Below are 22,707 nucleotides of genomic sequence, written 5' to 3' on the forward strand. Positions count from 1 at the left end.
GGGGTTATAAGTCTTGGAACCCTTGCCTTAAAGTGAGGCATTCGTTCTTATGCAAACTACTTTCAAATGAGTGGAACCTTCTCCCCACTCATTCCAACAGGCATTTTGATTTGAGCACAGAATACCGAACTGAAACTTTGGGAGGTTAATAATGGGAAAGTGGACAAGGTAGACCGATCCCCATGTCTAGAGGTACATTGACAATATTGATTTAATGGACAACATTTCTGCACACAGACTTCTATTTGAGAAGTGGCTAATAACTGGCTAACTACACTGTATAGGATAATAAATGAACACAGCAATGCTACTGAACAAAGTATTATTGCAATCTCGACTTCATTAAATGCAAGATGAGGCTGGATCATTTGTTGTACAGGCTAGTACAGATGATATTCATAAGCTGTAGAAAGATTAGCTTCTGTATTATGTGTGTGGTTTGAACACACTGATCCTTACCTTTCCCCAAGGGGAGTCCCATGAGGGCTCTCCTGGTTTGGAAGATTTCCACAAAGCAAAATCATTCGGGGAACGTTTCTCACTCAAACGATCAACTGAGATACTGAGGTCACCTGTCAATGGAGAAAACTTTGTACATATTTATACTTTCTTTAAACATTAGCGTTACCTACTCCTGGTTCTGCTGTAACTTTCAATGCAAAAAAACAAACAAAAAAAACCACACTAAAAATTTACAACTGAAAAGAGCAATCCTTTGCTTCTTGATTAATCCTTGGCCTCTTCTGAGACTACCAACAAAAGTGTTAGTTGTGAAGCTTCTTAAGCCCTGAAATATGTGATTCAACAGCTACTCTCTCTCAGTATTCATAATTACAGCATTATAACCCTCCGTGGCCCCCCCAAATGTTAAGGTTGCAAATTCAAGAAGTCAGAAGTTAGAAAATGCCAGAATAAAGGTTGCCTGTGCAACCTTAATTCAGGTCCCTTTTGCATATGCATCATGATCTGTTCTTTAATTACATGATCACATACTATTTTTTCCATAGCATCTCTGTCTCATTCAGGAGATGACACAGGATGGATGGTAATCACTGAACCTGTAGCTATTCAGCATTTCTTTTTATCCTTATCATTCAACACATGACCCCATGTACTATTTATTGCAGACCATTCAAACCTTGCACTGAATATAGAATTATTAATTTCCTCATGGGCATCGTGCGTTGTTGCAAATTTTAGCATCACCCTCTACTACAAGTTTTAATTAAAAGAGGGCTGCACCCATTTAGCTCAGCACAGTAACATGAATATTTACAATGTGAAGGACAGTTCTCAATATATAAAAGTAATTTACATTTGAAGCCGGCAAGTTGTAACAAGAGCTGATCCAATCCCAGTGCTGGTCACTGATTTCAGGAAAACAGCTAATTTGTAGAGCTGATTGGGAATTGTTCAACCAAATGTTTTTACATCAAAGGCTGATTAATTGAAACCAAAACCTTTTGCAGGAAAGGGTCAATTTTGACAAATTTTTAAGACTCAAAATTGTTGGAAAAAAGTTTCATAGTTTTTGAAACACCCTATTTCAACATAGAATGAAAGATTCTGGTTTCCCAGTTCAAAATGACTTTTTGTTTCTTTCTTTTTTTTCCCCCCTTTCAGATTTTTGGTTCATAACATTTTTTGAGATTGACTTCTTGTCCTGACTTGGGACAGAAATTTGTTTCAAAATCTTAAAATTGTTTGCAAGACAGGAAAACTGTTTTCTGCCCAACTCTACCCATTTGTGACTCCAAAAATAAAGGAAGTGCAACGTGGAGACTACAAAACTTTTCCATTCTGCTAATGGGCCTGAACCAAGTCAATGGGAATATCTGACGTTGTGCATGCTGATAGCAACTTAAGTGAATATTGATTTTATTACCTTCACCCTCCTGAAGAGCTCTCTGATCACCTACAGCTTCAGGAACCAACTTAGCATAGGAGTGTTTCTCAGTGGCATCAAACTTCATTGTATCAAAGTAGACAGACCCATTTGATACATAACTAGAAGGTTAAAAGAATTTAACAAAACCTTTATCAATATAAAACTAAAACTCAGCAATAAGTATCTCTATCCATCCTATATAAGATCCTCAGCAGGACTACTTGAAGAGTATGGTACTGTTCAACATGAGTAAGGGTGACAGAATTTGGTCCTAAGTTGTTAAAGTTGCATGGTAAAAACTTTAGGTAAAAACTGTAAAAAGCCAAGGTAAATGTGTCCTAGGAAAGCCAATTAAAATTAATTTGTTAAATAAATATTTTAGCAAGATATAAAAAGGATACTATTAGATATTTCTCCTTTATAAATGTTAATATTTCCTCCCATCTTTTGACTGTCTGCAATAACGTAACAATTACAAGTTACATTTATTTTCCAGGTTGTTTGCAGTGTTGTTATAGCTGTGTTGGTCCCAGGATATATGACAGAGAACGTGGGTGAGATTCCTTTTATTGGACCAACTTCTGTTGGCAGAAGAGACAGAGACAAGCTTTCAAGCTACACTGAGCTCTTCGGGTCCATTAAAAGATATTACCTTACCTACCTTGTGTCTCTCATTTATTTTCCAATCAATTTTGTCCTCCTCTATTTGGCCAATTTATTTTGTCATGGCTTTAATGGGTCATCCTTGGGATTTCCCCCCCTCCTTCTCTGTTTCAAAACCACCAGCAGTGTGCACCACTCAGAGCACAGGGCCAATTTTCCTATGGCTTGAGCATAGGCATAAATGGAAGTTTTTCGGCACATGTATATTAGACACCCAATGGCAGTTTGAGCCATAGTGTATGAATTTCTCTGCTGTTCTAGAAAAAACAAATTTGCTTTTTAAACTGTTCAGAGTAAGATGTTTTTGTGATGAAAATCTTTTCATACAGTAAATCTGTACCTGCTTAAGCTACAAACAGAAAAAGTTTTTAAGTCAGGATGCCTGGATATTTAGGCACCTACACAGAAGCAGCTTGATTTTCAAAGGTACTAAGCAACACCAAGAGTTGGGGAAGTCGATGGGAGAAGCAGATCTGCACACGTGAAAAAAACGAAACCACTTCTACGTAAGTGCCTAAATAAAGATTTAGTGGCCTATTTTACACTTCCATTTCTAAAAATTGTTGCCTAACACTATGGGTAAAATCCTGGTCCTGTTAAAGTCAATCAGAGTTTTACCATTGATTAAATGGGGCTGTAATTTCACCCTATATTTTTATGATCTGAAGTCTCCGTTTGTAAAAGAACACGAAAACCACAGTAACAAAATTTTTTTTTAAATCAGGTTTGAGAATATTGCTTGGGTGTGAAGGAACAAGCTGATTAGTTTTATCCCAAAGAAACACTGCTTGAATGTAGTCTTTTGTACCACTGCTTATAGAAACAAAGTAAGATGGCTCCACTGTATATTGCAGAACTATTATTTCAGCATTAGAGTTTTGCTTTGTAACACAATAATTGCAGAGATAATTCTGTAATGTTGCACACAAGCCATAACGGTGCTTACCCATAACCATTATCCACAATCTTTTGAACAAATGCCACAATTTCCGGTACATATTCGCTGACCCGAGTTAAGACATCAGGAGGTAACACCTATGGATAAAGATAAAAGGGCATTTATATATACTGCATTTCACACCACTTTTCATGCCAGAATCTCAATTAAACTTCGTCCTCCTTGTGAGGTAGGTAATAACTATTTTATAAAGATGGAAAAACTGAGGCAGAGTTAAATGACTTGCTCAAAGGAACACAGCAAGTGGCAGTCAGAAATAGAACTTAGATGTTCTAATTCCTAGTTTCCTACTGGACCTCTTTTCTAAACTTCTTATCCCATCAGCCAAGTTACTAAAGGTCTGGCTGCTGCAGGAGATGAAAGTTGTTCAATTTGTGGCATCTCTGGCTGGGCAGGAATTATTCCCTACCATGTTTCTGAGCTACCTGCCACATAGAAAAATAGCTTTCCGTTATTTGAACCTCCATATAGACAACAGCATTCAGATATAAAATGTCTCGGCAGGCTTGTTTATTGCCACCTTAGAGTTAGTAAGAATATCTTAGGCACCCAGTGATGGTGGGCAGTCATGCTAAATGCTGATGTTCGTTGGCAGGGCCCCTGGTGATGCAGTTAGTGACCCCAGCCATGTATCTCAAATTCCAGACTCAGCCTGGGACAACAGGATGGGGAAAGGCAGAAATTAGCAACATTTGAGGAAGGAAAATGGACCTTATTAATGGGTAAGGGAATGAGACACCCACCCTGATGAGTTTGCCCAGTTCATGTCAAGGGGAAGGGATGGGGTGTAGATATGCAGTACGAAGTGCCTGATCTCCACATGGCAGGAACTATTGTTAACATGATCAGTTGCAGGGTGGCTACACTGGTGAGAAGAGTACAGCAGGGTCTTAATATGCTGATTTAATAACTACCAGTTCATTGCAGGTTAAAGATCATCAATAAGGGGGTGGGCTAAGGCCTTCAATCACAATCGAGTTGCTGAATTTTATTTCAGGGCCTTCTGAGGGTGCAGCCAGCAATACACATGTCTGGCACATACAACGTTCATAAAATGGAACAGCTTGTTTACTTACATTGAGGGCTTCCATATCTTTATGATACTCCTCTTCCCAGAATTTGGGGAGGTTAGAGAATATGGAGTTGTCAGTCACCTGACTGCCAAACTTGGAGTCTAGCCACTCGGACAGCACATCTTTTGCTTCTTCCAACAATTTCTATGAAAAGAAAATTATATACATATAACAGTTCAGTGCAATACAAATCTAGAAAAAGTCTTATTTATGAGCCTAGACTGTAATGCCTTTTAATAGAAAATATGTTTTCACACTTAATTCGCCTGGGCATGAATATTCCTGCACCTATCATTCTTTGCAGCCATGTAGCCTTCCATGTGCTTGGAGCGAACAGAAAATGGCTACATAATTTACATCTGGAGAGTCTTAACGGTGTTCTGATAAAAGATACAGAGAAGTGCTGAGGGATTTGCATTTTGCTGAAGAGAAATATCATGCAAATGAAAAAAGATAGTTCAGTAAAAAAAAGTGCTTCCTAAATATTATTCAGCCTATTTTCTCTTTAGTTTTCCATTAACACTCTAATTACACCATACATTTTGAAGACAGATATATAGAATCTGTCTAAAAAGAACACCTACTTTGGTGACATAATAGATTTGTTTTTAAAAACAAGAACATTTATAAAGGCACCCATCTTTTAGTAGTTGGATGAACTTTACATAAGTTGGACCAAAAGGGATGCATTTCACAAAGGCAGGGAGCACACAGTCTGTGCCCCCAGCAGTTATTGCACCAAACAGCTTGAAAGAGAGGCAGTACCATCCAGGACTCTAATTACCAAAAGAAATTAGTTACAACATCTGTTGTGTTTACTGGGGCTTATCCAAAGGACAATGAAGTCAATAGGAATCTTTCCATTTATTTTAACTGGCTTTGGCTCAGGCCCTCATCCAGAGGACAGATATTTCTGAAATAATTTGGAAACATCAATTCAGTGAACAAGAAGCATAAAATACTTGAGCAGCACAGCAATAAAACTGTCAAAGATATTTGCATGTGCGCTGTGGACAGACCTGTATGTACAACAAGTTATGGCATGAATCCCTCCCCAAGACAGAAATTCCATGAAAGAAGGGGAAAGGTATGAGTCTGTTGGTGGCGGAGAAAATCCTTTACGGAAAACTGGAAATAACTGGAAATAGCAGCTATCAAAAAAGAAGATTATGAGGAGGTCCGAAGCTGGTCTGAGTGGCATACAAAAGCTATTTAATTGAGCTCAGTGATACAATTTTATCGCATTGAATGTTAAGTATTGGGAAATTCTCAGACCATTTATATGTTTCAGAAAACTGTTACAAGCCAAAGAGACTTAAAATCCATCCATATTGACCTCAGCATGTTTGTTGATCTCTTCTCCAGTAAGTTTCTTTTGCACAGCTTCTTCTAGATGTTCCACAGCAGACTTCACTGCATTCTGAATTCTTTCCAACATCTGCTTTTTATCTGGATCAGTGGTGTCATTTAACATAGCTGAAAAAGGCTACATTAAGAAATGTTCATGAAATAATGTACAGTGAAAAGAAAAAAAAACATCAATCCAAGAACTTTAACTGGATAACAGAATTATTGGCACTTTCTTCATGTTCTGGTGTGCTACAAGCGCAGAACATTATTCAACAGCTGTATATTCCTCATGTAAAATATGTTCTAAGCACATAATTCCTTACTTGAGATGAGTAGTATGTTTCCCCACATGCAGTCAGATTGAAATCTATCAGACTACTCAGAGAATAATGTACTGCTCAACATCAGTAAAGGAGCAATAAGGCAGCCACTAGTTTTAACGGTCCAAAAGGATATGGGAATATAAAATTCCATCCACATTTGACTGTCTAAATCTGAATTAAACAGCTATATCACAATACGTGTTCCTTGTAGAGAGTTATAATGTTGTAAAGGTTAAAAACAACCACTATTTAGTACTTTCCCTTATCTCAATGCTCTCTACAAAAGTGAATAAGCATGATAATCCCCATTTTATAGATGGGATAAATTTCAAGCACAGAAAAGTTAAGTGACACGTTGGTGACAGACATAAAACGCAAGCCCCCTAGCTCCCAGCTCTGTGCTTCAACTCATAAGGTTGAGAATCACTAATTTTTTTTTCAATTCATGACGCAGAAAAAGGCCAAAAACTCATCCTCAACTCACTGCATCCCCTAAACTGTAGCACCAAAAGCTCAATGATGTCAATGGCACAGTAGGCCATATAATTCATATTCAAACTTACTCCATAAAGAAAGTCTACATACTTTTCATACATGGCCTTTCCTTAAATTTGTGTTTTTATTTGTCAGAAGCTCAAGTAATATTGCAGCGAACATCTGAATTTTCCTCAAAATAGTACATACATACATATTACATGTCTGGGGACAAAATTAAGCATGCATTTTGCACATGCAATTCTATGCCTAAAGCATCAGAAAAGTCTGGCGCAGATTTAAAAAATAGTCAAAAATTCTACAGATGTGAAGATGGCTGTTTATTTCCAGTAATATAGCATCACAAGTTTTCCTGTGGATGGTCCTGATTCAGCAAGGTACTCTAAGCAAATGTCTAATTTTAAGCACATGAGCAGTCCTACATAATCAGTGGAACTCCCCAAATGCTTAAAGTACCTTACTGAATCAGAGCCTAAGTTATGAGCAGAGGAAAACTATGAGCTCACCTTTGAAGCAATTTGAACATCTTCAAATAGCTGGACTGCAGGTGGCTTCTTCTCTCTATATTGTTCAAAAAGATAATTTTGTCTTGCTCTCTTGATGATCTACAAGGCAAGAATATTAAAACATATTTCTAAAAAGGGCAAAGTCCAAATACCAATGTATTTTCCTACTACATACTTTAGCAGGACCCCTCTAAATTCAACAAGCTACAAAAATTACATATCTAATTAGCACCACTGAAGCACATCAAATAAAGTAATCATGAAATTAAATGCATTAATAACCAATAATGAAGCAGGCCAGTAAAATAAGTTACCTTTGTAAAAAGGACAGTTAATCTTCATTGTCTATAACCGCATTCACTTATACATCAGCTTGGAAGGATTAGATTTTTAAATTGGTAGATGTTGGTACTGGTTGATTTCATCATGCACACAGAAACGGACACAAAATATTTCCAGCCATGATAATCAAAGTTTTTTAAACACAGGCAAGTAAGAAAAGTGCTGCTTGAGAACTTTAGAGTTTGATTTAAGAGTATTTACCTTTGTATACTTTGATATCTGAAGTTGACAATTTTGGTTTTAATAGCTATAAAGCTTCAACTTTCTGAATTTCAACATTTACTATCATTACTGTCAGTAATTCTTGCCTGACCACCCCCCATTGTCTGGCTCGGCCCCTCCCACAATTGAAAATTAGAAATGCTTCTAACTCACAATTCTGTACAACTGTGAAAATTTAAAATTCGATTAAAAAGGGGAAAATTTTAAAAATAAACAGATACTATTCACTGAAATTATATACAAAAATTGAATTCTGCCAAGCCTACTTGTACACAAAAGCAGCATGGATCTAAATTACTAGATGCTCTGCTAAAGTCTAGACAGTATACTGAACCTGAATGAGATCCAGTGACTGAAAATCAATGTCTTTGTGACAGATATTAGAATCAGGCTACATAGTGCAATTAAAGTTACTAGTCTAGCCTTACCAAATTGATAAAACACACTATATGCATACTGACTCCAAATCCCTGGACTTGGTCAACTTGTCGTCATTTAGATGCACCTTTAAAGACACCTTACCTTATCATCAATATCTGTAATATTTATACAGTAGATGACATCGTATTTAAAATAATCCCTCAACACTCTTCTCAAGATATCAAATGAGATGTATGACCTAAAAAAAATTCAAAAGACAGAACTTACTTTTACTTAGCAAATACTTCATATACACATCTATTATATGCAAGAACTATGTTAATGCAGCACTGAACGAGATTTTAAATCCCAAAGTCAGTAAATTCCCAACTGAAGTTCCCATAGCAATATTAACTTCCCCCCCCCACTACAAACAGGCTTTTCATTGCATAACAAATATAAATGGTAATTTTCTTTTTCCATCTTAGAGTACCCGAGTTGTCATCCAGCAATATGTCTAACTCACTGTACTTGGCTTGATATATTCCTAGGGATTTTCAGCTTTGTTATTTAGTTGCTTACAATATAAACTGTTTGCTTTTTATCCAAGGAAGAAACTCTGTGGTACCTGGCATGTCCCATGTGAGAAGCATCATATACTGTTGGGCCACAGCAATACCATGTCACTTTTTTGCCATTCTGGGGCTGAAATACATCCTTAAATGGAAAGGAAGGTACAGTGAGCAGAACAAATTGAAGACATATGGTCTCGGAGCAGCAACATCAGGAGCACAGGCATGTCAAGCGAATATGATTATGGATTAACACACAACAATTACACTCTCAATTTTACTGTAAGAAAAGAATGCTAACTTCACGACCTAAAAGAGATAACATAGTTCATTTTTTTTCATTAGCTGCAGTCTACAAAATGTGATATCAAAGTGTAGACAGCCAGATGGGTCAGATCTTCATTTAACCCTTAGCCGATATTACCCATGCATGCAAAGGGAAGAGTGAGGCCTAGTTTACAAGGAGACATTTTTTCGGTATAACCTGAGGTGAGAATTTAAATCAATATAGTTACACTAGTATAACTCTCAGTTTGGATGCTCTTACTCCCATATAAAAGAATGGCTTTTTTGGATTTAGCTTATGGTGCTTAAGAATGTTTATTTAGCTTAAAACCTAACAAACAAAAAAGGTACTCATACCAGAACAACAATGTCCACATGGAGCTGTTACACCAATACTGGTAAAACTCTCTCATGGAGACAAGCCCTAACAAGACAAATTCTGATTTGGTTCTGTTTTGTGTATATGATGTTGTATTATGTTATGGGCTCTTGGGTGATGGAAGGCTGCAGTCATATACTATACTTGGAATATAATAGCACTTTCTATGTTTACAAACATATTTGACTAAACTAGGTATCTCTGACACATATTTAATAAGATTCAGCAAAATAATACATCTATTTAGTATGCCACAGAAGCTTGTGAATAGATATGAAAGCCATTTAAAAAAATGTCACTGGTCAATTATATTTGCATCTCTACAGAAAACCCTGCAGTTTTTTTTTCATTCATTCACCTTGTTGCGAGTGAGGCTGTTGTAGAGGCAGAGTTTAGACTGTTTTGTTCCTTCTGGGGAAGACCAACGGGGCTGCGTACGTTTGCCTTTACCTAGAAAAGAACGTAAAGACAACCTCAAGAAACTTCTAAAGATCATTATAACAGACATATGGATTTATAATAAAGGATTTTCCACATTACTGCCTTAAATTATTTCAAAAGGAAAAAATGTTTTTATAGGATGTACAGAAACAGCTCCATTCAAAAATAGCCCAAACTAATTATATTATGTAGACCTTCCCATAAAGCTAGTACAAGTTTATTTTCTACTCTCTTGCTTGCCATCAGTTTATATCCCTTTTCAAATTATAAATCTAAAACATAGAAAAAAATTGCAATACAGTGTGCATTAAAGCATGTACAAAGATTTTGAAATTTAGTCAATCATTGAGGTAATTAGGTTTTCAAAAAGATCTGTAACAATTTATCTTTGTAAAACCATTGACCCTAATAAGACTGCATATCTTAAAACTCAGGTAATACCTAGAAAAATTTCCACAGAGTCCAGAGTCAGTATTGAAGAACACATATTTAGTGGGAGAAAGAGAAAAGGGCAGACAGCATAGCTCAGAAAGAACTTCACCCTTTTATCACACACAGCTTCTCTGAACATCTTCATTTACTACAAATACATATCTAAGTGGAGCACATTCAGTAAAAGGCACAATCTAGTCTTTGATTTATTTATTGCAGGTAGCAGAATCATTATGGTAAAAGAAGAAGTATGATAAATTATGGGACAAAATCCAGCCCTTATCTGAGGGTACTGTTTCGAGGAAGGAGCAAGGAGGAAGGGGCCAGAGAGAGGATGAAGATCAGTGTAGTACTAGCTATAGTTCTAACATTGTGTAGAGCAGATCAGAAAATGGAATTTCCATACTGTGGGAATTTCCAACTTTTAGTAATCTGTTTTCATTTCAAATCAGAATGAAAATTTGAAATTTCTAGTACAATGAAAACAAAAACATTTCAATAATGTCAAAATACAAAATATTAAGTATGATATTCAAATATATAAAATAATTATAAGTATAAAAGTCAAAACAAAATGAAAATGAAACAAAAAAGTAGAAACACAACAAAACCCCAATTGAAATTGACATGTTCTCATGAATCGTTTCAATTTCAATGAACTTGAATTTCCCAGCAGAAAAATTCTGTAGAAATTTTTCTGAACAGCTCTAATACAGAGCTATCCTGCTTTTAGATAGCAGGATGGTTCAGGCCAAAGCACGGTAATGCATTGCCAGGCAATATTTAAGACCCCTTTAAAAAGGAGCATATCATATGTCCTAGCTTGCAGCGTGCCAAACAGGAGGCGTGGACACACCTCTAAACATGATTCTTTGAGGATGCAGTGTGAGCCCGCTGGAGTGCTGGGGTAATAGCTGGGCACAACTCTCAGCATTTGTAAGGCAGGAAGGGTGCCCTGCTGCTTGCGCTAAGGAACTGGAGGGATTAAAAGGCTTCATATACTCCCTTTTCCTTGCCCACCTGCACATAAGCACTGAGCAGAACTGGACTCTCTCTTTTCCATTATGCTTCCATTAGGTATTACACCTCTGATGTGCTTAAAAAACAAGTAGCAGCAGAGTATCATCTCCTCCAAGAAGCTGCAGTGTGCTGTGCATCTGGCCTCCACGCTCCATACCACCTGTGGCTGTATTTCAGTGATGTGATGTGTGAATATTAAGTTAACACATTAACTTACATCAAAACTGGAAGAATAACAGCAAGACAGAAAACTGAGAAATACAACAAGTTTCCCCTCCCGATTTATTTCAGTATTGTTGTTAAGAATTTATATGGGATGCAATTTACCTGCAACTAAAATATTATCCAGTTGTTTGTAACTTGTATTGTCAAAATGGCTTTCATGTTTTGTCTCTCAGCATGCCCATCATTCACTCAGTTTCCCTGGAAACATCTTCCTTTGTGTATTGCAACTGAGAACCACAATAATCAATTGCAAAAAGTGTTCATATATAATTCCCACTATCCTTTTGAACAATTGGGTAACTAGAAAAGAGAGGCTTAATTTAATACCCTGACCCAGACAAGGATAAAATATTATATTGGTATACTGTACACGGAGCTGTATCATTAGTTCTAAGTATTTTACTGTAAATGAGATGTAAGTTAACGCATACCTCAAGTACAAAACCAGCCTATCCATAAAGGAGTCCAAATACCAGAAGACAAATGTTTATTCTTAGATTTACAAAGGTTACAATGACATGGATTACTGTGATGAAGGCAACAGCCAAATTAATCACAGAAGAAAAAAGATCCTATGTGCCAAAGCTGTCAGCTCACAATCCAGGAGCAATGATATATAGACTATAATGGTAAAGTTCAAACATACACTTCCAATAAAAGATCAACGTACAGTTCCAGCCCATTCATCTATATGCTTCTTCCCATCACTTTGGTCTTCTCTAGGTTAAGCCTAAGCGAGTTTGTTCTCATCCACATCCCTAGCACTGTTAGACACTAAGACAATACAAAGAGCAATATCCAAGTTCTATGAAAAGGCATTGCAGCGCTGCATATCATCTGCCTACTGGACACTGTAAGACATAATATCTCACAATCTTCACCAGCAGTCAGACGGATATCTTAAAAAGGAGACCTTGGGAGAAGGCAGATTCATTACCGCCCTGTAAGATTTCTCAGACAGAAAGGCACAAATCTACGGAAGGGCTATCCTATCGCCACCCATGAAACTCTGTGGGTGGATCAACAAAGACTTATAGTTAGTGCTATCAAAGACTACTGCCAGAGCCAACAAATCAGCCCAGGAGCCTTCACGGTGTCTGTTGGTAGGTGGAGTTAGTCAACAAAACCAAACCTGTCTGTGCCAGACTAACAATTAACACCAGACTGGTAGGCATTCACAACATGTATGATGACAGGATGCGACTGGGGTTAATGCAGCACCACCTTCTCAATAACCTTGATCAAAAAAGATTGGGTGTTAACATGCAGCTATTGAACAGCATTGTACAAGAGCTAAGTACTATGAATAATATAATAACTATTACAGGACTTCTTGAGCAGGGACCTCACTATAAAGCATTTGTTTAAGGGCAGCTGGCGCATAGGAAAGCATCAGAGAAGAATGACAAACTCCCAAGAGGTTACAAAATAACCTAGATTAACCAGTTCACATTTCCTCACGTGAACAGTAATTGTTTAATTACCAAGGAAAAGCTACATTCTTTTCAGAAATGTTAATTTACCCTGTTAATAACACAGTTTACATTACTATAAACTTGTACAGTATACAAAATCTGTATTTCTGTAACCCTTTGCAAAAAAACTGAACGGCTCCAATTGACTGGACCCTCACACAGTCAAAACAAAAACTGTATACATCTGTGACAGAATAGGATTTTTTGGTAATATTTTTTATGACTTATGTGAACCCGTTTCCCCCTTACTTTGCATTGGGGGTGGGAAAAGGATTACGTTTGCTGTCAAGGCAGACCAGGAGACACGAGGAGCAGGTGGAGTGTTGCTTAGCTGTCTAAGCGGATTGAAAGGGTTATTACAAATATTGGCCAACGCTGATTGACATCCATGGAAAACCCACAAAAAACAATGGAAAACCCAATCAATCACCAATACATTGACACCCAGCAACCAACAACCCAGACCCCGCTCCCCAGAAGGAGCTCGAGGGCCAGCTCAAAACGGCTGGTGGGCCAGATCTGGCCCACGCGTCATAGTTTGCCCACTTCTGGCCTAAGGGGTTCTAGATTTAATTTGTGAAACTGATCTGACTTATCAATTTCAGTTAGCTTCTGCTTGGGAAAGTTATAGGCTGCAGCAGAGACACTGGAGCTGTCTGCAGATTCAGGAAGCCTACACTTCAGCTGGTTCACATTCAGTAAGATTTCTTTGCAATCCTGAGAAATGTACGTAAATGATAGTTTAAGTTCTGCAGGATCTGCTGTTTTAGGTTTCCTCTTGTTAGCTAAAATTTCATATTTGCCAATGGAATGTGGATGTAAGTCCAAGTAAAAGTGTGTAAGTGTGTAAGTGTGTGTGTGTGTAGTGGAAAGCAGTTTTTTTTTCTCGCTGAAATATTTTATTTTGGGACTTAACAATTTAAGAGGCACACACTGAAAATTCACTAGCCGGCTGTGCTTCTGCTGAGTCTTAAATAAAAATGACCCATCTTAACAGAAAACTGAACAGAGTGACTCACCCCATTAGGAGCAAGACAGTGACTAGTGATGATCACTCTTATTCAGATCACAGTGCTAAGTTCCTGCATACTGTGTTACTGAGTTGTTGTTTATAGAAGAAATGTAATCCTCTAATAGAGATATTTACTACTTCTTAATAAAGAATTAAAATGCACATGTCTGAGTTAGATGTTTTGCCTGGAACTGACCCTCGTGATTTTTTGTCCTGGTAATAGTCTTCTTTGGGGATAGTATTAATTGGACGTGTGAATTAATTAAAGACTAAACTTCATTAGTCTGCCATTGTATTTATATTCTTTCTGTCCTAAGTCCTTAGTGAAAACTCAAAATAGTCACTCAAAATAGAACTCTGCATTCTGAGGAGCAATTTTATTGTCGTAAAACTGTGGATTATAGCAATTAGATTTAAACAGCAGTCACCTTTAAAGACATTTATTTTCCTCCCAGTCTCTTATTTTAAAGATGCAACATTTCAATAAGATTCTAAATTTGTATTAACTGTAACTATAAGTCTGTATTCTTGTTTGCACAGCAGGTGCTGTGCTACAAGCATGCCGCAATAATCCAAAGATTGGTGGTGCTAAAAGAGGAGACAATCTTTTGTTTTGTTCTCTTTCATCATTACCTTCTGTGGGAGTCTCTGCATATTCTTGTCTTGGGATGGGAGGTATTTTTAGCTTTCTTCAGAAGTGCTCTTGGGATAGGTCAAAGTGTTTTTTGTATGAACTCTCATCTGTCCCCAAACCTGGAGTTTTCAAATGTCTAGTGCAGTGAATTGCCATATTCATTATTTTCTTTCAGATTGAATTTCTCCTATTTTTGGCTGCTTGTGCTTCTAGTGTTCATAGGACTAAATAGTGAAAAACAGGCAAATGGTAAAATTGCCCCATTATTTTGCTTAGGACAGAACTTTCACTTGTACCAAATAATAATAGATTCAGTATTGGTTTTGTCTGAGAAATTTGTAAACTCATCTTCTTTGTTGTCCCAGCCTGATCTGTCCCGCTCTCTGGATGGACACTAGTCTGTTGTGGTTCATAACTTTGCTAGACCCTAGAAATCATGGTCTTAATAAAGACACTGGATTTATGGCAGGTTACCACAATCTGTAACCTACTAGCCCCCCTGTCATAAATATAAAGGGAAGGGTAAACACCTTTAAAATCCCTCCCGGCCAGAGGAAAAACCCTTTCACCTGTAAAGGGGTAAGAAGCTAGGATAACCTCGCTGGCACCTGACCAAAATGACCAATGAGGAGACAAGATACTTTCAAAAGCTGGAGGGGGAAGAAACAAAGGCTCTCTCTGTCTGTGTGATGCTTTTGCCAGGGACAGAACAGGAATGGACTCTTAGAACTTAGTAAGTAATCTAGCTAGATATGCGTTAGATTCTGATTTCTTTAAATGGCTGAGAAAATAAGCTGTACTGAATGGGATATAGATTCCTGTTTTTGTGTCTTTTTGTAACTTAAGGTTTTGCCTAGAGGGATTCTCTATGTTTTGAATCTGATTACCCTGTAAGGTATTTACCATCCTGATTTTACGGGGGTGATTCTTTTTACTTTTTCTTCTATTAAAATTCTTCTTTTAAGAATCTGAATGCTTTTTCATTGTTAAGATCCAAGGGTTTGGGTCTGTGTTCACCTATGCAAATTAGTGAGGATTTTTATCAAACCTTCCCCAGGAAATTGGGAGGATTTTGGGGGGAAAGACGTTTCCAAACGGGCTCTTTCCCAGTTATATACCTGTTAGATGTTTGGTGGTAGCAGCGATAAAGTCCAAGGGCAAAAGGTAAAATAGTTTGTACCTTGGGGAAGTTTTAACCTAAGCTGATAAAAGTAAGCTTAGGAGGTTTTCATGCAGGTCCCCACAGCTGTACCCTAGAGTTAAGAGTGGGGAAGGAACCTTGATACCCCCTTTCTGTCCTTTGACTACAGATGTATTAAAGGAGCATTTTACCTTGAGTTATCCTGTGTTAATTACTTAAGTTAAATTATCTGTTCAATCTCGTATTTAGCTCTGACACTCTTAGGCCATATCTGCACTACAAAATTATGTCAACCTAACTTATGTTGGCATACAGCCACTGCAGTTATTAAATTGCTTGTGTGTGTGTGCGCACACTTGGTTCCTTGTGTTGGTGGAGCTCTTGTATCGATTGTATTATCAGTGTGGGGCATTGTGGGATGGCTTCTGAAGGCCAGTAACAGTCGATATAAGCAACACAACGTCTGAACTGACATTGCGTCAACCTAATTACATCGACTGTGACTACGCCACTTGGGGAGGTGGTGTTACTAAATTGGCATAGAGAGGCACTTACGTCAGCAGGAGCCAAATGCAAGTGAAGATGCCTCCACAGCTAAGTTGACGCAAGGCAGCTTACATTGACCTAACCCTGTAGAGTAGGCCAGTGATTCTCAGCCAGGTATCTGGGGCCCACTGCGGGGCCGCGAGCAGGCTTCAAGGGTCCGCCAGGCAGGGCTGGATGATTTAGTTGGGGATTGGTCCTGCTCTGAGCCGGGGGTTGGACTAGATGACCGCCTGAGGTCCCTTCCAACCCTGATATTCTATGATTCTAAGAGGGTTTCCCCACTTCTCAGCAGGGAAGCTGAGCAGAGCCCCAGCTCAAGAACAAAGAACTAAGAGGTGTGATGGGGGAAGGATAAGTGTGGGCTCTGGAAGAAGTTTGGGAGCTCGCTCATCTGGGAACAGACTAAGGAAGAAAGTCAGAGAGAAACACAGAGCCTGAAAATGGAGTTCACTACAGCTTGACTGGTGAATTGCTCTGGGCTGACCAGAATGGACTATGGTTTAGCCTTTATATCACAATGCTAACCTAAAGACTTTCAGTGCTGTGCATCCAGTTGACTAATAAACCCTGCTGTTCTGAAACCACTGAGTGTCACTGCAAATACTGTGTGACGTGCATTAGACCCTGAAAAGTGTACAAGTCCCTAACCTGGAGTCTATCTCAGTTGGACTTATTCAGTCGGGCTTATGGTGTGATGCAGAAGCGCTGAAGCCCCAGCAGTTCATTCTCAGGAGATGGTGAGGCTGTATGGCCTACCCTTCAGGAAGAGTGAGACCCCCTGGGGGATAGCACATTGAAGAGGCTCCTCCAAGAGACTGCTCCTGTGGATCTATGACAAATGTCTTATACCTAATGGTTAGTTTTTTTATTATTATTAAAAACACTGATAATTGATTTCTGTAAGCGGAGAAAATATCAAATAAAACAAATAAGGAAATAGCTTCACTATTTCAAATACCTCTGAATCCATCAATTATGCCACATTACTAGCTACACCCCAGTGTAGAACTTTGTGGTAATTTGCTAATGATGTAATCTGGAGTGTGTGTTACACTGCTAGTGACACATCTCCGATCACCGAGCAGGAATAGATGGAGTCACTCTGCAGTGTTTTTACTCCTTTTAATTTGGAAGGACTCAGAGGGTAGTGATAGCAACTGTGAGCTCCAAGAGCCCTGTCACATGAGGTGTGATGGGCTCCATTCTGTTCCCTCTCTTATTTATGTGAACATAAGGTTACTAGGAGATTTCATAAGGAGCCAAGTGCTATGATATCTTCAGTATACTAATGGCACCCAGCTTTCTGTTCATCTGATAGAAACAGCCACATTTATCCTACCATCGACCTTGGCACAGTTATCCATGATTTTGCCACCTTGAAACTAAGTTACTGTAATACTTTCTACATGAAGTTACACCTTGAGAACATCTGGAAACTTCAGCTAATGCAGAATGAACATAGCATCTGTTTAAGTGAAGCCTCATATCAGAAGCACATAATGTAGTGTCACTGGAACTGTACTAATTGGCTGTGGGTTTCCAGGTGGAGTTCAAGATGCTGGTTTCCCCTTTTAACTCCTAAACTCTATGGGATCGCGTTACCCAAGGAACCACCTCTTCCACAGTTGTGATCTGCAGAGACACCTAACTTCCGTGGTATTAAGGTGGGGGAAACTGTTAGCAAGGTGCTCTCAACTAGCTAGAGGCATAAAGGATAACAGGAAAACATTCTACAAATACATTAGAAGTAAGAGGAAGACCAAGGACAGGGTACGCCTGCTACTCAATGAGGGGGAAAAACAATAACAGAAAATGTAGAAGTGCTTAATGACTTCTTTGTTTCGGTTTTCACCAAGAAGGTTGGTGGTGATTGGATGTCTAACATAGTGAATGCCAGTGAAAATGAGTTAGGATTAGAGGCTAAAATAGGAAAAGAACAAGTTAAAAATTACTTTGACAAGTTAGATGTCTTCAAATCACCAGGGTCTGATGAAATGCATCCTAGAATACTCAAGGAGCTGACTGAAGAGATATCTGAGCCATTAGCGAATATCTTTGAAAAGTCTTGGAAGACTTGAGAGATTCCAGAAGACTGGGAAAGGGCAAATATAGTGCCAATCTATAAAAAGGGAAATAAGGACAACCCGGGGAATTGCAGACCAGTCAGCTTAACTTCTGAACCCAAAAAGATCATTGTCTAACCTGCTCTTAAAAATCTCCAAACACCTGACAGGGATGGTCTAGATAATACTTAGTCCTGCCATGAGTGCAGGGAACTGGACTAGATGACCTCTAGAGGTCCCTTCCAGTCCTATGATTCTAACTCTGGAATTTGCTTTCCCCCTTAGTCTGCCAGAGCCCAGATTTGTCATACTTCTGGACAATCTCCAAAGGCCATCCTTTTCTTCCTTGGCCATTTGAGGATGAGGGGATATTGAAGGGTTTATATTTATACTTGCTGCTGGTTTGATTATTAGAGTGTCTGCAGTCTGTTATATGGGATTTAAATATTGTTTTGATATTGTGAAATTTAATATTGTGTAAAATCACCGATAGGATGGGTGGGCAATTGTTGAGGTTCTCTGCAATCAAAATAAACAAACAAACAAAATGTCTACTAATCTGTAACTTGCCCACCAATTCCATGTCACTACTCACTTGTCAGAAGTTTACAAGGTTCAATTTTTTCATTGCTGCCACCATAGATTGCTTCTATATGCCTGTACCACCGAACAACATGGAAATGCTGGTCCATAGGTGGCCTCGAAAACTGTCTGAATACCTCCACATCTGCATGTGAAAATGTGAACCCCTGGATATAACTACGAGTGCTGAGGTACTTGTCCAGAGCCTTCAGCCTGGCTTCCTCTTCACTAATGCTCAGAATGAAACTGTAGTTGGAAGCTGCAAAGACAGAGGTACAGGACATATGGTCAGAACTAAAGTAAAAAAGGCATATTATGAGCAAAAATATATCCCAAAGCTAGTAGGGCAAATAATATCATTGAAACAACCAGATGTATACTAGAAATTGACAGCAAATTTGAGCGAAAAATATTTTGTCAAATGTAATGAACAACCATAAAAGGCTGTTCTAAATGGTCTTTTTTTTTTTTTTTAAATATTAGGACAATTTTTTTACATGGTAAATTTCAGGGGGAAATCATGGCTCAGAGACAAAGGCACAGACCCAGGTCTTTTGCATGAAAACAAAAATACAATGTATAACAGTTATAGAGGATCTTCCATGCCTAGTGGGTTTAATCAGCACTTCACTCTCTTAGTCCACTAAAGCCCTCGTCCCACAAAGATGTACACATTTATGATTAACTTTATGCACTGTGAGTAGTCATATTAACATTAATGGAATTACTCACAACATATACAGGTTGTACTTTGCAGGACTGGGGCTTAAGTGTGGGGTCCTAATTTGATGCCCACTTTCCCTTACTTGCTCTGACTCACAGATGTTTGCAGAATGTTAAATTACAGCCATCGGTGCTACTACCTGTATGTCCCCTGCATCAGTTTCTTTCCTCAAATGTGTATGTAATATGCATTAAAATGAACAGGAGTTATATTAATGGACAGAAGAGATGGCAGACTACCTCACATATACCCCCATTCTTTCCTCTGACTTACTCAGCTCATCTTCCATCATGCATACGTAAAATAGGCTTTGTTTTATACAGTTTATTTTACAAGCACTAAGTAACTTTTATAATGAAAAGAGCATAGCACATTTACAAAGGGAGAAGTTCTGTGGTTTGGGAGGCACACTCACAATAAGGTACTGTACAGCAGAGTACCAAACTGTGGTCCATGGGCCACCAGTGGTCTGCATGCTCCATTTAGGTGGTTTGCAGATAGTTCCCTCTAAGTTGCATGCCTGGGCTGCTGCACACAAGAGAATGAAGGGCCACCCACCTCATTAGCGGAGCTGCGCAGGCTCACATGTAAAGTGAGGTGGTGGTCTTGGGGGAAATAGGGTGGTAGGGGGCAGTGGGGTTAGAAGAGGGGGTACGGGGAATTTGGGATGTGCAGGACTGCGGTGGCCACAGAAAGAGGCGACTTTTCCCAGCTCCAGGGCTGCGGCTGCCGGGAAAAGATAGCCCTCCTCCCCAGCCTCAGCTCTGTGGCTGCTATGGCAGGGGAGAGACCCCCCCTTGCTTCCCAGCCCCAGCTTGGGGGCTGCCATGGCAGGAGAAAGAGGGCACATCCATTGTATCAGAAAGGGAAGACTACGGATATTAAAATGTGAGTTGTTTGCTTTTATTTATAGAACAAAATCACATTTATTATTACGTTATTTTTATATAGTGCTTTTATCCAAAGCGCTTCACAATAGTTAGCTAACGGTACAAACAACATTTGGAAAGATCATTAAGTGGTTCGCTGCGACCCTCAGCAATTTTCAAGTAGTCATTGGGGGTGGGGGGGGGATTTGAGAACCACTGCTGTATAGAAAGCATTGTGATTTGCTCTCAGTGGCAGTTATAAAATCTGTGCTAGCACTCACATTAAGTCCACACAGCCTTAAATCTTTCCCTAACAATTTAGCACTTTCGAGTGCTTTCCATGTTCAAAACACTGTACAAACATTAACGAACTGTCTCGTGAGGTACATAAGTGAAAAGGAAAAATTAATATGTACTTAGGATCATACAAAGAGTTTGTGTCAGTGCCAGGATTAGAACATGAGTTCTTGTCTCCAAATCCCATGTTCCAGGCCACTAAACCAAGTTTTTATTTCTCAGACAGTATGGTAATCTTGTTCTACAAGGGAAGTTTCCATATAGCTTCCGTAGCACTAAGCTTATTGCCACAGCACAGCTTTTGAAAGGAAAAGCAATAGCTACAAGTGGGTGTGGGAACTCTGAAGGTGGGGGGATTCTTCCAGATGTGTGTAGGTATTATCAGCTGAGACTGAGATTTTGTGTGTGGCCCATTTCCTATGGGGAACAAAATAATTGTTTCGCTTTAATGGAATATTTCAGCGGCTCATTTGGTTCCTGCAAATCATTGGAAGCAACGCAGAATAGTGGCAATTAGAATTATAAAACAAAGAGGAAAATATTAGTCAATTACACTTCTAAAACCATATCTAATACTGCATGTATTGTCTATTTACATCAAGCAACCTTTCGAGAAGACAGTAATATAGAGGGATGATGTATAAATGCTAGTGAGATAACAAGTGTATTTGACCCTTTAAAATATACACAGGATGTAATGCCAGATGTTTCAAGTTTAGTGCAATGAACAGAACCAGTGACAGAAAAATCACAGTCACAATGGTTGCTTTGCATACTTAACACACACACACACACACACACACACACACAAAAATCAAAGAGTCAGCTCAATGCACTAAAAATCTCCCTCAAATTTAAGTCAATGCAGTATTATCCATGGTGGATAAGAAGTAAAAAGAAAAATGGATATGTGTAGTTTTAACTAGACAATATGTGCAATCTTATAAATGGGATTAAGATTGGCCCATGAACTTAATTTCTCTCTAAATGGTTCATGTTTGTAAATATTGGAATATTTATTCTTATCTCTAGTAGATGTTTACAAAATGAAACATTCATTAATGTAAGATGTAAACTGGTTGATCAGTTTGAAATCTGAATGGCCAGATGAGCTCCATGATATATTGTGTGTATGAAAGATCAGGAAAACAACATACTCCCTAGGAGAAAGATTCATATCCCAACACATAAGTCTCAAAAAGCCTTAAGGAGGAGGCACCACTCTTTTTGACAAGTATTATTGCAGGTATGAACTTTGACTAATTTAAGGAAACTTGGTACGTTTGAGTAATGATCTTTTTCCTCCACACCCTGAAACCATTTGGAAAGGGAAGTTGTATAGTATCCTGTGTCTCCTGTTTACACAAACCCATCAACTAACTGAGAGATACAAAAACACATGTGTCCTTCTGAATGCAAGGGAATCTAGATGGCTCAGGGGATTGTTAATAAGATATGGTCTTTTACTGTTAGGTTACTGGCTCAAACTCAGCCAAAACTCAACAGTCATTACAATCTAATGATTGTAAAATACATGTAAAATACACTGGTTTCTGTCCGGTTCATCCTGATGGTCAACAGCTATACCAGAAGTCACCTCCACATTTACTATTCTTGGTGGCAGTCCCAAGTACAAGTGAATTAACACGAAGAATAAAACATCCCCCTCTCAAACTCAGATGTGATCCTTCCAGAACAAGGTTGAAGCATATTAGTAGGCAGAATGGGAATGATTGCACTGCTAGTTTTCATGCCATATCTTTTGTACAGATAGAACACTTCAGATTGGAGTGATCAGAACTTCTCAAGCAAAAAACAAACCACCACACC

General features: G+C 38.5%; 1 protein-coding gene across 3 annotated transcripts in view; it reads right to left on the minus strand.

Annotated features, from left to right (window-relative positions):
- Window positions 1-22,707, minus strand: part of CARS1 (cysteinyl-tRNA synthetase 1) — a 50,133-nt gene that overhangs the window by 22,901 nt on the left and 4,525 nt on the right. Inside the window, exons 2-11 of one of the 3 annotated variants that reach the window (XM_027825400.3) lie at window positions 19,001-19,246; window positions 9,775-9,866; window positions 8,809-8,897; window positions 8,343-8,439; window positions 7,257-7,355; window positions 5,919-6,068; window positions 4,586-4,726; window positions 3,498-3,586; window positions 1,886-2,007; window positions 460-572 (exon numbers count right to left, since the gene is read on the minus strand). In XM_027825400.3, the coding sequence (XP_027681201.1) occupies window positions 460-572; window positions 1,886-2,007; window positions 3,498-3,586; window positions 4,586-4,726; window positions 5,919-6,068; window positions 7,257-7,355; window positions 8,343-8,439; window positions 8,809-8,897; window positions 9,775-9,866; window positions 19,001-19,246 (1,238 nt within the window). Of the gene's footprint in view, window positions 1-459; window positions 573-1,885; window positions 2,008-3,497; window positions 3,587-4,585; window positions 4,727-5,918; window positions 6,069-7,256; window positions 7,356-8,342; window positions 8,440-8,808; window positions 8,898-9,774; window positions 9,867-11,309; window positions 11,471-19,000; window positions 19,247-22,707 lie in introns of those variants that run through there. The other 2 variants (XM_037899653.2, XM_007062956.4) reach the window with 2 other exon arrangements.

Source organism: Chelonia mydas, chromosome 6, assembly GCF_015237465.2.
Source record: "Chelonia mydas isolate rCheMyd1 chromosome 6, rCheMyd1.pri.v2, whole genome shotgun sequence".
Lineage (NCBI taxonomy): Eukaryota > Metazoa > Chordata > Testudines > Cheloniidae > Chelonia > Chelonia mydas.